This window comes from Nyctereutes procyonoides, unplaced genomic scaffold (genome assembly GCF_905146905.1).
Source record: "Nyctereutes procyonoides isolate TBG_1078 unplaced genomic scaffold, NYPRO_anot_genome, whole genome shotgun sequence".
In the NCBI taxonomy this organism is placed as follows: Eukaryota; Metazoa; Chordata; class Mammalia; order Carnivora; family Canidae; genus Nyctereutes; species Nyctereutes procyonoides.
The window spans coordinates 1,866,898-1,880,981 of NW_026575134.1; the positions used below are offsets into that span (position 1 = coordinate 1,866,898).

Below are 14,084 nucleotides of genomic sequence, written 5' to 3' on the forward strand. Positions count from 1 at the left end.
TACCGAGCCAGAAGTTGACGATGGACCTTCTGCTCATGTCATGATGGCTTGACCCCATGACTCAGGACAGGAGCACGTGCCATGGCAGCAGGAGGATCCTGACCCTGAGATGTCACAGGACACGTGCCCCTCACCGCCCCCCCCTCCCCCCGCAAATAAAAAGGAAACAAAGATCAGCCCAACATGCCTGGAAACTCATTCTTCTACAAACCATACAGGATTATTTCCTACTTGCAGAGAGTAAGGAGCTTTTATTCTGCTGAATATTGAACTGGTTGGTTCCAATTTAACCATGAACTTGTGATATAACTGAAAAAGCCGCCCCTCGTCTCTCCTGACCGAGGGGCTAACCCCCTTGCCCTCTGCTACCAGGAAGTGCGCACTCGTTACCTCTGGCCACTACAGAGGCATTTAGTTAAGCATCGGAGACTGAGTTCTGAGCAAGGGTTGCTTCGTGAGATGGCAACGCGGATTCTCGAACCCATGTGCTACCCCCATACGGCTCAGCTATGTTATCCTCCGCTGCTATTGATCCCAAGTAACCACCACAAGATTTCGAGAGTCCCAAACCCTGAACCCAAAGAGAGAAGACACTCACCGTAGGATTTTTGAAAAACTCGTATTTTGCGTAATTCTTCCTAAATAAAAATTTGCTTTCGCTTGCCATGGTACTCTCCACCTGGACCACCAGCTCATGGTCTTCCAGGCACCTTTCTGCAGAGGGAAAACACGCATGTGAGAAGACACAGGTGGAACCTGCAAGGTGGCTTTACCACCACCACCGACACCTGGCTAGATTCCCATTCCCCTTCACACGACGCGAGCGGACATGAGGTCCAGGACTTGATAAAATCTGAATCTCTCTTTAGTGCACTGCACCAAATGCAGACGGGGTCCTGAAAGAAGTGGTGTGAGGAATTCAAGTCCGTCCTTACTTTTCTACACTTCTCAGTTTGGCACCAGTGAAAGTTGGGAGAGCCAAGAAGGAATCCCAGCAAGAGAATACAGGGGGGACACGCTGCTGTCGGTGTGTCTGAGCACACTTCCTCGGAAGGCTGAGGCCCCATCATCCACATCCTGGAGCTGCTCTCCTAGACTAGGTCGTATTGTTAGGACGGGGATGCAAACACATCTTATGTGGCGGTCACACCCTCTCCCACCTGTCTCCTCAAACACAGGAAACCGACCGTCCTAAGTCCTGGAACATTCAGCGGGGCATCTCTACGGCAGCCTTGACGTGTGCACTGATGCCCCAATGGCAGAGACGTGCAAGGATCTGTCTGCAGAGGACAAGGCTGTGGTGCTCGCCGGAGGCTGGCCGTGCACGCCAGCACACAGAAGCACGCTGGGCCTTGGCTGACACAGCACAAGCAGAGGATTCTTTGGTAAAAAAAAAAATATATATATATATGTATATATTTTTATATAGCGTCCAGAATCCCGAGGCCAATATATATATATTTATATATTTTTATTTTTATATTTATTTATATTTTTATTTATTTATTTATTTATTTATTTATTTATTTATTTATTTAAATATATTTAAAACCCAAATCTGCCAAGGGAAGGAATGTACTCCCCATGACCGCTAGAGCGTCCAGGGCCACACCTGGCACCGGCGGCAGAGCACGAACAGGTCCACTTGCTCCCGGCTGCAGAGGGCTCCGTCAGCAACGAGTGACCCAAGACCCTGCCCTGCGTTTCCCCGCGACGGAGGGAAGAGTCCTGCTGGGCTGGAGCGCACGATCACGACCGCTACGTTAGCTTTCAGCAAAGGGATTCATTTAACACAGTTTCCAGTGCAAAACACCTGAGTGACGTCTGTTCCGAAGCTTCAGCCAGAAAAAACATTTCTGTAGTTCTAGGGGCAAAACCAACCACCCCCACGCTGGATGACGGCTGCTTTACAGAACTGACATTTGTCACCAGGTAAAATAAGGAAAAATTGACAAGCGGGGCTCTGGCGACCTGGGTGGGGACGAGACCATGCAAGTTCCAGGGCAGAAGCGCTGTCTGCAGACTCGTGAGAAGCCCCAGAGGACCAGCGGGGAGGCACCAGCTCTGAGGGACACGTGGGCAGACGCACGGCTGCTGTCCTCCCGGACAGCCTTTTCCTGCCTCCCCACGTCCCTATCACCCTGGCATAATCCCAGGGCAGCTGTGCACAGACCAGGCTGCATCCTGGGTGGCTGGGTCCAGGGCAGCTGGGATGGAGGGGAGCGGGGACCCGCGTGCCCTGATCGGGGCGTGCTCCTCTGCTCTGCGTCACTCTGGTGCCCCCAGGGGGGCTCAGGTACCCACAGGGGTGGAAACAGGGGCCTCATGGCTCCGCTTCTCCAGCCCCCAGGGGACCCGGAGCCCCAAGACGGCAGTGGGCTCGGGGAGACCGCGTGTGGGACCCTCCTCCCAGAGATCCCCGTCTGCCACTGGATGTCCACGCAGCAGTTTTCCCAGCTGTCGAAAAGCCGACAACATCAGCTCAAAGCCCTTTTCTCTGGTTCTCATTTCTCTATGATTCCAAAAACAGGTCTTTTCAAGCAACTCTGGGTGATTCTACTAAATGATCACATTGCCGCCTATAAACTTCGTATCATCACAGTGGAAAGCGGCATTTCATCGGGGTGTTCCCGAAGGGTTTTTCTTACAAAGGGAAGACTCCAACGTTCCTTAAAGGGGATTCGTGTCTTTCAAATTTTTGACGCTGCATCCAGCATCTACACCACCACCCCACGCCACGAGCAAAATAGTTACGGATCACTTAACTCAAAAGGCAGATTTTACTTCCCTGCCTTAAAATGGGCCGCGGACACGCGAGTCCTTAGCAGAAACCTGAGCCGCCCGCCCGGGCTGCCGTCAGCATCCCGCCTTGCCTCCCCGTCCCGCGTCCGCACCCGGCTCGGCCCACCCACCGCAGGGCGCAGAGCTGGCTGTCAACACGTTACAGCTGCTCGGGGCCCTGGGGACTCGGGAATTGCGAACAAAGTGACAGGGAAAGACCACGGCAAGCCGTCGCGCTGTCTGCACGTGCCTGGAAAGCAGCCTTCCTTCTATTAAATATTTCCGTGGGGAAAGGACATCCCTCCGGTGCCTGTCCGGGAGAACGACAAGGAGACCAAGATGGCAAGGTCGGCCCCTGGAGGCTCTTCCGAGCACCGAGCCCCGGACACGGCTGCTGTTCTTCCTTCAACACCTGTCTGCACGTCCAGATGTCAGAGGCACGTCCATGGTCAAGTTTCTCCAAAGAGAGAGCTCACGCCTCTTCCTGCAGGGTTGCAGCCTAGTCCATGCAACAGTACGATTCCCCAGACCCCGGAGTCGTCTTCGTGTCGCCGCGCTCCGTGCCTAATTGCCAGGCTCCCCTGGTCATCTGTCCTGGCTCCTGCGGTCACCCAGGGCCTGGGGGGGGGGGCTGTACTCCCAGGGAGGCAGTTTACCCACAGGCACATTTTCAACACCACAGGGGCACCAGGATGCTGTCTGCATGCCCCAGTTGCAGTTTTACAAAATTCCTTTAAAAAAAATGTTGCTCCCTCGATACAGCAGCAGGTTGGCTGTTAAGCACCCACGTGTGCCTCCCACGAGGGGCATCCTGGCTGACACGCGCCGTCTGGAGGGTGGCCGTGCATGTGCTCAGGGCAGTCTGCAGGGCACCACCGGCCCCGTCGCGGCCCCCCCGCTGGACTTGGCTGCTGAGTGTCCTCGGCCAGGGACGCTGATCACAGGGCTGAGCGCGCGACGCAGAATCCCGAGGCCAAAGCGCCCACGTCCACAGGCAGGACGTGCGGGACACGCTAACGTACGGGGCAGCGACCGACGGGGAGCGGCTCGCTAGGGCTGGAGTCCCAAGGCGCCGAGCACGCCTCCCCGGGACGGCCCTCACTACGGGCCCCACGCACCGAGCTGGGCGCCCTCCCCACCTTCTCAGACCACCTCGAGTGTGAGTCCAGGAGCTGACGCGGAGGCTGAGAGGCACCGACCCAGCCGTGGAACATTCCCGGTCCGAGTGCCAGTGGCGCCCCTGTCCCGCGCCTCCCCACGGGGCCACTGGGGGCTGCAGCCACGCACGCTCGTGGGTGGTCTTCTGCTAGTGCAAACCTCTCCATCATCGCTCCCTGGCTGTGGAAAAAGCTGAATGTTGCTAAGGACCTAACATTTCACCTGTAAGGACCAGGACAGGAATGGTGCCCTGGGATCCTCAATGCTAGGGCCACACGTAGGCTCGCGGAGCCTCCATTCCTGAGGTCCCAGCCTTACGGATCTGAGGTGCTGCCTGCTTTGCGCCCAAGCCACAGACGCCGTGGGTGCAGGCCCCCAGAGCATCCGCACGCCAACAGAGCGACTTCCAAAGGGTCCTATCAACGACCGCGGACGTGAGGCCGGCTGGACGGCTCTGCGCGGAGACCGGGCCCCGCCTGCCAGTGTGCCAGGGCCCAGCACACCCTGAACATTACCCTAAAGAACTCTGCACCAGCCCAGCACACGCACGCCCGTTCACGGGGACCGGCGCCGACACACCGAGCGCTCCTCTGACAGGCGTGCCCACAGCCCGCGCTCCACCGTAGTTTGGAACAGGCGCCTGGACGTCCCCCTCCCCCAGGGATACGCGTCTGACCGTCAGATGCTACCGAATAATGGAAAGAATAGGATTTTTGCAATAGCAACTTAACCAATCAAAAAAAAAAAAAAAGTCTTGTCTGACAGACAAAAGAACAGGCAGAGAAGACACGGGCGCAGGAAGGCGAGAGGCTCTCCCACCTCGCACGTGCTGTCCGGAGCCAGGCGTAGGGGAGCGTGGTCATCGCTGCGGACGCGGCACCGGCGCAGCGAGGAGTCGGGGGCAGCCTCCTGCAGGCGCTTCGTGCATCTGCAATTCGCTTCACTAACTACTTTTTTCCAAACAGCATCCAAGATTGGCTCTGAGCGTTCGCTCGTCTTTTTTTTTTTTTCTCTCCATCATTTTGCTTTCTCCCTGCCTTCTTTTGTCACATTTACTTGATTGTATAATAAAGCATTATCCCTTTTAGAGTGGGTCAGGTCCTTCTGTGAATAAGAGGAATAAGGAATAAAAACTGTCACGTCCCTAAGAATCCCGTGTGCGCCTCTGTATTTCTTTCCCGGGTTCTCGCGTTTTGACGATTTCTGACGGTTCACCTGCTGGCTTGGCGTGCTCGAAATCAGGGCCACCACACAAAACAGGCGAATCAAAATTCCTCAGTCCGATGCTTTTGCGTACCTGTGCCCATTTGATACGTGCTCTCCGTGTGGGCAAAGCCAGTCACGGATTCCGATGCCTGCAGAAGGCCCTTCTACGGTTCCTTTCAGAGCATTCAGGCTTCTGAACGGGCTTCAACAATGTTCATACCTGGGTCCAAGTCCACAGATGTGTTTTTAAGGTTAATTCTCCACGTGTGCACGTATGTGCACGTGCCTACACCTGGAGTGGTGCGTGCACGCGTCCGAACACACCGCAGGGTTCCAACCCTTGTCTAATCTCCAAGTGACTTGTGTACTGGAGATGCTTCTGGCGACCCCATCGGAGCACCAGGAGACCCATTCGGGGGCGTCCCGGGCTGCAGCCTGACGACGCTGCCACCTGTGGCTGCAGGCGGCAGGGAGAATGAGCCACCCGGAGAGGGCTGCTGGAGGTGATGGAGAAAGTTCCCGTTGGTGTGCAAGCGCCCTGGAGATGGGCAGAAATGGGAAAGAAGAGAGAAAGTGTTCCTGATGCAAACTGTGAGGCCCGCTGTGTGCCTCTGACGGCTCGGGGGGAGCTGGAACGCGGTGACTTAAAACGACGCCACCTCCAATTTACGCAGCATCGTTCAGGCTTCGATTGTAGTGCATCTTTTTTTTTTTTATTTTTTTAAACTTTAAAAGAATTTTTTTTTTTTTTTGGTATTGCATCTTTCAAAACAACACAACTGAGTTACACAAGTCACGGCTGAAGTCTGATTCATTAATCCTCCAGAAGGGTTCAAAGGAAGAGCGCAGAACCACGGGAAGAACTGTGCGATCTGTGCAATGTTTCTCCTTCACCACGTGGAAGAGGTACGGTTGTCGAATTGGGAGAAAATTCTGGCTCCTAAGTGTGTGCCTATGATTTTGCAAGCGCCGTACGCTACCCACTGAGAGTTTAGACAAGTCTGAGAAGCTTCTTTACCTGAAATAGGCCACCCGAGCAAGAAAGCCCGCAAACCCCCCAAAAATTAAAAAAATAAAATAAAATTAAATTAAAATAAAAAGGAAAGCCTGCAAACCCAAAACCTCAATAAGTTCTGTATGTGGCCCCCGTATTAAAATATTCTCTTGCTTTATGGGGATCCCTGGGTGGCTCACAGGTTTAGCACCTGCCTTCAGCCCAGAGTGTGATCCTGGAGTCCCGGGATCGAGTCCCACGTCGGGCTCCCTGCGTGGAGCCTGCTTCTCCCTCTGCCTGTGCCTCTGCCTCTTTGTCTCCCTTTGTCTCTCTCTGTATCTCTCATGAATAAATATAATCTTTAAAAAATATATATTCTCTTGCTTTGTACACACCACATGCGTGTGCACTCCGTGAAGACACTGTGAGCAGCTCAGGGACACCTCGTGAGACTCTAGCCCAGAGGCTCTGGGGTACGTGGGTTCCCCTGGGCCTCCCGCGGGCCCCTCGGGCACCACCACACACCCCACTCCCGTGACCTGGACAAGCTGCTCTCTGCACAGTGATGCCAGGACGGTGATCCCCTGAGGCCCTGCAAGGGCTGTAGGATGCTCCCCCTCAGATCGCAGCTGAGTAGCGAGCCCTGTGCGCCGGCCACAGCCGGTGGTCCTCCAGCCAAATCAGAGAGAACCTTCTCGCTGTCTCTGCACCCTCGAGGCACAACCGCTGAGGCATGTAGGAGCAAGGTTCTGAAAGCCCCAGATGGGGGAGGGTTGGGAGGGAGCAGGAGAAGCAGCAGCAGCCACAGGTATGCAGTGCCGTGGGGGCGGCACAGACCGCGCGCCAGAGCCCCGGAGCCACTGCCGGGACCCAGCCGGCTTCATCTGACCGCATGCCGGGTCCCCAGGGTGCTCCCTACCTAGTCCCAGGTGCGGGTGGTGCTCCACCAGCGCCCAGCTGTTGTCGTCCACACAGTGGCTTCTGTAAACCAGCAGCTGGCACAGGTCCCGGGCTGTCATGTCCGCTAGGATCTCCACCACTTTGCTCGTCCCGTCTTCACTGAAGATTTTCACATCCTGCAACATATGAAGGGGACACTTAGCTTGGGTTTTCAAGGGATAAAAGCCGAATCAGGCTACAACAGGAAAGGCAAGCACGGCCGCGTTCCAACACACGTACAACTGCCCTTGCACGCGGCAGGCAGCTGGCCGCTGCCCGGAGGCTGGAGGGCCCCCCTAGCGCCCCAGCCCGGCGGGGCACCTAGGGCTACAATAGGAAGTTCTGGAAATGCCAGGACACCTCGGGGCAGACAGGGCGCGTGGCCAAGCCGGAGTGTGCAGGCCACTTCGTGGCCACCTGTCCTAGGAGGCGCCTGAACTCGTTTCAGATCCTGCTGTGGTCTTGGGGCTGCACGTTTCCTAGTGGAAGCAACTGCCCAGACAAGGTGACCCAAACCTAACCCGGGATGACCCCACCTGCTGTCCGCTCCCGGGCTCGGGGCACAGCGGCCAGGACCCTGCCACACCCCACACAGCTCAGGTCATAAGGCTCCGAAGACTCGACAAAACTCAGACCGAATATGCTGAAATTTAAAGCACTAAAAAGGCGGGACGTGGTGGGAACGCAGTCACAGATTGGCCCCCGTCCCCCTACGCCGGCTTCATCTCCCTGGAACCGCTCAAAGCCACAATGGACGCGTTGCTCCCAGGAAAAGGGACAGAGAAGCAGAAATCCCCAGGACCCTGAGCACCCTGTGCCCCGGCTCCAGAGCCACAGGGAGAGGGACGCCGCCGCTGGGGGACGCGCGATGCTTTACAAGAACAGACAAACCACCTCACCTCAACGGCACGGAGAAAGCAGCCAGAGGAACAAGATGGCATTTTAAATCGAGACGGTGTCCTCGAGGGTTGTGGGTCCCCGGCTGTTGCCCCACTGAGGACGCGGGCCTCTCCGGCTCAGCCCCGAGGCGGTGAGGGGAGCCCCGGTGGCAGGCCGAGGAGCCGCGTCCCTGGGCCTGATGCGGTGGCCCCCGCGGCCGGGCTCCCCAGCGCCGGCGGGGCCGGGGCAGGACACTCAGGCCAGCGCGCCAGGTAGAGCCCTGCTCCTGTTTTCCCGCGACGGGGAAAGAAAACGCGGGAGGCCCGGAGCCGAGCACGCGTGTCCTCTGGATCCAGGCCCGTCTGCCAAGTGCCTCCGAAACCTGTGTCTGCGGCCCGCGCCACAGGGGCTCCTGTGGCCTCTGAATGCCAGCTGGGCCTGACTACGCTCCCTGCCCTTCTCCGTCTCTTCTTCCAAGAGCTTTGTCTGGCAGGAGAGGGCGCCGGCTGGGGTCACGGCCGGGAACGCAGGAGCAGGATGGGGACGGCGCGGTGCCAGGCTGCAGACCACTCCCGGGCAGGCCACCCCAGAGAAATCCCCAGGGGGGCCGGTCAGGACCGAGAGCCAAGCTCCCAAATCACACACCATTTTTGCAGAAATCTACTCCTCTCTTTCCGGGAGTTCACATTTCACTCCATAGAAACTTCCACGGAACAAAGTAAATATTCAAATGCAGCTGACAGGGGGGAGTCCATACGAGTGACGCTTGGTTCAAACTAAGAACGCAGGTCTTTTGTCTACAGGTCAAAACGTTTGCAAAGAAACAAACGCGCCCACATGAAAGAAAAACGGATTTAGGAAACACAAACGGGTCCAGATAACGGCTTATAAATATGCTAATGTACCGTCCCCCTGCCCTCTGCTCTGCACGGCCGGCCGGGCCGCGTGCTCCTGCACCACCTCCTTCCTCGGCGTCCGAGTGAGCTTCTCCGGGACCACGGTCGACGTTGGCTTCTCTAGAACCTTCCAATCACGTTCAAGTCTGTTTATCAATTTTCCTGCCCCAAATCAGGAATGGCCCCAGGACTTAAAGGTAAGGCCCCAGGATTGAATCCTCTTTCTGGCCCAAATGTATCTTCCTTTAGGCTTGCTCTTCCCTTCCCTGCTGTTCCATGGCCACCCCCCCGCCCCCGGACGTCTATATATAGTCTCAGTATTAAAAGCTAAGATGTGCTTTGTCACAGGGCCAAGTCCACGGCCTTCGGATTCCCAGAGCAGGCCGGGCTGGCGGGCCTGGGGCAGGGGGTGGACACGGAGACAGGGCTCCGGGCACAGGACCTTGAATTCCACGCTGCGGCCCGACATGGCCCAGCACCTCCCAAGCACGGCCGAGCCCGCTGGCCACAGGTGGAACCGACCCCCAGAACGGGGAAGCAAGGGAGCTACTTCACGCCAGCAGCCTGGGGCCGGGCGTGTGTGCGGAGCCTCCCAGGATTCGTGTTCAGCGAATCCTAAGGCACAAGGAGAAACGTCCTGTAACAGTTGGCCGCCTGCCGCTGTGCCTCCCGAAGCCAGCAGCTGAAGGAACATCCTGTCCCGGGACAGGTGCCTCTCTGGTCACCACCTGGGTGGTGCCGGGGCTCATTCTAGAAGTGAGTAAGGATTTTCACTCTCAGCCTGGGTCAAGGGCTGCTGGGCGGCAGGTGGAGCCTCCCTCGATGGATGGATGGATGGATGTGCAAGCACCTGGCACGGGGCGCGACGCAGAAGCTTGTCTGCATCCCCGGCTCATGGTTCAGCCAGGACGAGATTCCTCCCGTGGGCCCGTGCTTTCCCGGGGTACAGCCTGTCCGGGGAACATACGGATCTGGTCATGCCAGGATGGGGGAGCGCTCGGAGCACAGCCCCGCAGTGCCAGCCCGAGGTCAGCCCCCTCCTGGCTCTGTGACCTCGGCAGGTTAGATGCTAGCTGACACCCGCTTTCTGTCCTGCGAGCACTGCTCAGGGAGTCACTCAGAAAGCACAGTGTTTGCTCTGAGGGTGTCAAAGACCATTTATGACCTCCCTTGGCAAGGGGGGGACGCGGGGGGGCGGTCTAGAGCCAAACCGGGCTGCAGTCTGGCTTCATCGCTAAGTAGCAGCGTAGTGGTGGGAACCTGGCACAGCGGCCCCGTGCCTCAGTCTCCCGTCTGTGAGTAGCGCTGACTTCCCAGGGCAGGCCTGGCTCAGGCTCAGGAGAGCTCCCCCTGGAAAGGTCTCGGCCCCCGCACCTGCACGGGACGCGGAGCCAGGAGTGAGGCGGGCTCCACCCAAAGGCTGCAGGCATGGAAGGGGCCACCCGGGCTCCAACACGGGCTGGCGCATCTGGGAACGCAAGGCTCCTGACCTGTAGGATGCTCCGCGAGCGACTCGGTGGGAAAAGCCAACCCCCGATCCCCAGGGTCCTCTTCTCTGCTGCAAAAGCGTTAAAAAATAGAGCGGTGGCAATATTGAAGAGGAGATCATCACGGGCATGCCCTCAAGGGCATGAGGTGCTTCTCTGCAGAGGTGGCGGGGCAGGAATTCTCCGTCAGGACGCCCGGCCTCTGACTGCCTGGCACCGCAGCCCGTGATAAAAGCCCCGAAGTGGTAACAGAACATTCAGGCGTCCCTGGAGCCCTGCTGTCGCTTTTGCTATGTTCCCTGCACAGGCCGAGAAGCAAACCACAAGGAAGGAGTCTGAGAAGGATCAGGGTGGAGGTGACGTCATCTCCGTGCCCCAGTGTGCACTCTGGGGAGCCCGGCTCTGGGCCCGGGTCCCCCACAGAGAGGCCGCGGGGTCACCTCCCTGCTGTCAACGTCGCGGGGCACGCTGCCCTGGCTGCCTTACAGGCTCAGGATGTCCTACTGAGCTCAGGAGGCCATCACCGCGGCCCAGACCACCTTGGGAAGACAGAAAATGGGGCACTTTCAGCTCCTTGCCCCCAGAGCCGTCTACGGGGTAGGATGTCCGTGATGGCCAGCCCCGGAGGGTGCCTGCACCGAGCAGAGCTGAGAGGGCCCCAAACTCTGGGGGGTGCGGGGATAGGGAGGGGAGGGCTCAGAGCTAGGAGCACCCAGGCCAGCTTCGTCTTCCTGCTCGACCTTTGATCAACCGGCTTCTGAGCTCAGAGGGCTCCGCGTCCACTTGCAATGCGTTTTGCAAAGTGAGGACGTAAGCTGAGGTTTTCAGAAACTTGTGAAGTTTCTTGTAAACACTGGGATGTGCTGATGGTCCCTTGACCTGGCGGGGGCCACGAGGAGGAAAGCAGGACAGTCCCGGCAGGTGGACAGCCACGGGGACCCCATGTGCCTGGGCAGGTGGGGGGCTCCGTCTCTGAAAACCGCAGCAGCCACGCTGGGGCCCAACATTAACATCCCCCAGGGCAGGCGTCCCTGCCCCCCAAGCAGATGAGGGGTGCAGGTCTCAGTAATGCCGAGGCTTGCCCAGCGTCGAGCACGTAGAAACTGCCGGAGCCCAGACCTGAACCCAGGGCACCTGCTCTGCTTTGCTTCTTTGCCGGCAGCTGCTTCCCAGCCCTGGGGAGTCTTCCCCGCCAGGAGGGATCTGTGGCTTCTTAGGAGCTACACGAAAATGCTTTTGATTCTGGTGGGCCCTGAAACCCCCTACAGGCAGCTGCAGTAAGTCTAGAGGAAATTAAATTTCGTTTGGGGGACACCTGGGGGGGCTCAGGGGTTGAGCGCCTGCCTTCAGCTCAGGGCGTGACCCCGGGTCCCGGGATCGAGTCCCGCGTCAGGCTCCCCGCATGGAGCCTGCTTCTCCCTCTGCCTGTGTCTCTGCCTCTCTCTCTGTGCCTCATGAATAAATAAATAGAATCTTTAAAAACAAATTTAGTTCGAACTGGGGCAGAACCAACATTAGGCTAGATGAATTTTAGTGAAAAATGATGTAAATCTAACAATTTTTTCCCAGTCCTGTTCTAAATTAATGCTTCTGTTTTGAGATATAAAACACGAAAGCCCAAACGGCTCCATGCAGTTGTGCCGCTCTACTCGTGGCAGTAAGAACGCACGTAATAATCCTGTTCCGTTAGAGTCCGGCTTACTTTCAAGGAAATCTGCATCACTATCTGTTGAGTTTCAAGTTTCCATGAGAAACATATTTCCAGTCCTTGCCTTTCCTTTTCCTTTCTTTTTTTTTTTTTATGATAGTCAGAGAGAGAGAGAGAGAGAGAGAGAGAGAGAGAGAGAGAGAGGCAGAGGGAGAAGCAGGCCCCATGCACCAGGAGCCCGACGTGGGATTCGATCCGGGTCTCCAGGATCACACCCCGAGCCAAAGGCAGGCGCTAAACCACTGCGCCACCCAGGGATCCCTCCTTTTCCTTTCTAAAGCAGTTACGACTCTAAAAATAACCCGACTAGTTCTTGAAAATCAACCACGGATTTCGGGGTCCCCCGGCAGACCCCGGCCTTGAATGGCGCTCAGCAGCTCGGCAGGCCGTGGCAAGATCCAGGGCACAGGGTGGCCGCCTTTACGCCCGTTTCAGACCAGACCCATTCGGAAGAATAATTGATTTTGATTTGCTCATCTCTATTTTTTTTCCTCGAACGGAGCCATGGACGTCTGACTTTGCCAGAGGCAGCACTGATCAGGTGCTATCATTGTAGAGATGACGGAAATAAAAGGTAGTTTGGAAAAGATGCAGTCCTCCCCTGGCGGGTGGAAGACGGCAAAGGGATCAGGCGCTCGGAGCCGCGCTGCCTGCGGGTCACGCGGTGGTGGCGCCAACCAGGCTGCCGGGCAACACCCAAGGGCTCCCACCGGGTCCCTGGCCATCTAGGGCCCCTGATGCTGTTGCCATGGGAACACGGGCTTGCCTCTCCCCCTGGCTCGGGCATCGCTCTGGCGCCGGCCTGTGCACCTGCCCGCACCTGCTCCTCCGCTCAGGGACGAGCCCCGGGGAAGAGTCCCTGCACCACTCCGCCACCCGTGGCTTTCTCCCTGCACAGGACACATCGGGCGAGGACCCCCGCGGGAGGCCTCCCCGATGCTGCGGCAACGTTGGGACTCTTAGACCTTCCCTCCGAGGCTCCAGGCCTCCCTGACTGCAAGGCTCCCCTCTGGGCTCCAGGACCAGGAATCGGGGACTGGGGCAAGTGGAAGCGCAGAGGGACCGCAAGTCCCCGCAGGGCCCACAGCGGTGACGGTGCCCTGGCCGCCTGTCCCCAGCACGGCAGGAGCAGCAAGGACCATTCACAGGAGCCCGGCGGGCGCCTCACTTGGATCTCAGAAGGAAGACGGCTCTATTGATGGAGTCGCCTGGGGGGGGGGCACTCTCTTTTTTGTGTGTAAGGACAACGCCGGCGGCCTCCGGGACGTGCGAGGGTGGGAGTGTGTGTATGTGGGACACGCGCACACACACCCAGATGTAGTCAGTTCTTCACTATAAAAATAAGTTGGCATGGTAACACTTGAAAATAATAAGGGACACAGGGAAAACTCTGACCTTTTTTTTTTTTTTCAGTTACTCAGTTAAAATTCTAGCGTGTGGCCCTCCTAGTACTCTCCCGCACACGTACTTATAAATAGACGCACTGACATGGTTAGGATCACAGGACGTACGGTTTTGCAATCAGGCTTGTGTAGCTTCAGGTTACACCGTAAATATCTCCCGGGCACTACACCTCTTTGATGTTTCCGTGTCTGCGACGTTGTCCACGTGGCCGTGTGGGACCCGGCGCTGTCCTGACGGCTGTCCGTGCGGGCGGTCTCAAGTCTTTCACCCTCACCAACAGCGCTGCTGGGCGTCTTTCTACATGAGTCTTAATGTCTGTGTCTATTTTCTCAGAATAGATTGCTAGGTGTCAAGATTTTTTTTTTTAAGATTTATTTATTTGAGAGAGAGAGAGAATGTGAACGAGCAGGGGGGAGGGGCAAAGGGACAGAGACTCCCGAGCAGACTCTGTGCTGCGTGCACAGCCCAATGCGGGGCTCGATCTTGTGACCTGAGAGCGTGACCTGAGCCGAAACCAAGAGTCGGACGCTTAGCTGACTTAGCCACCCAGGCGCCCGGACGTCAGGCTTTATTAAAATGCATCTCCAATAACAGAAACGTTTCCAACACTGGAGATGCCTGGCCGAGTGTTT

The 14,084-nt window shown here is 57.3% G+C and overlaps 1 protein-coding gene across 1 annotated transcript in view; it reads right to left on the reverse strand.

Annotated features, from left to right (window-relative positions):
* Positions 1-14,084, reverse strand: part of GRB10 (growth factor receptor bound protein 10) — a 154,222-nt gene that overhangs the window by 19,274 nt on the left and 120,864 nt on the right. Inside the window, 2 exon segments of the mRNA XM_055300820.1 lie at positions 599-714; positions 7,059-7,215. Coding sequence (XP_055156795.1) covers positions 599-714; positions 7,059-7,215 — 273 coding nt within the window.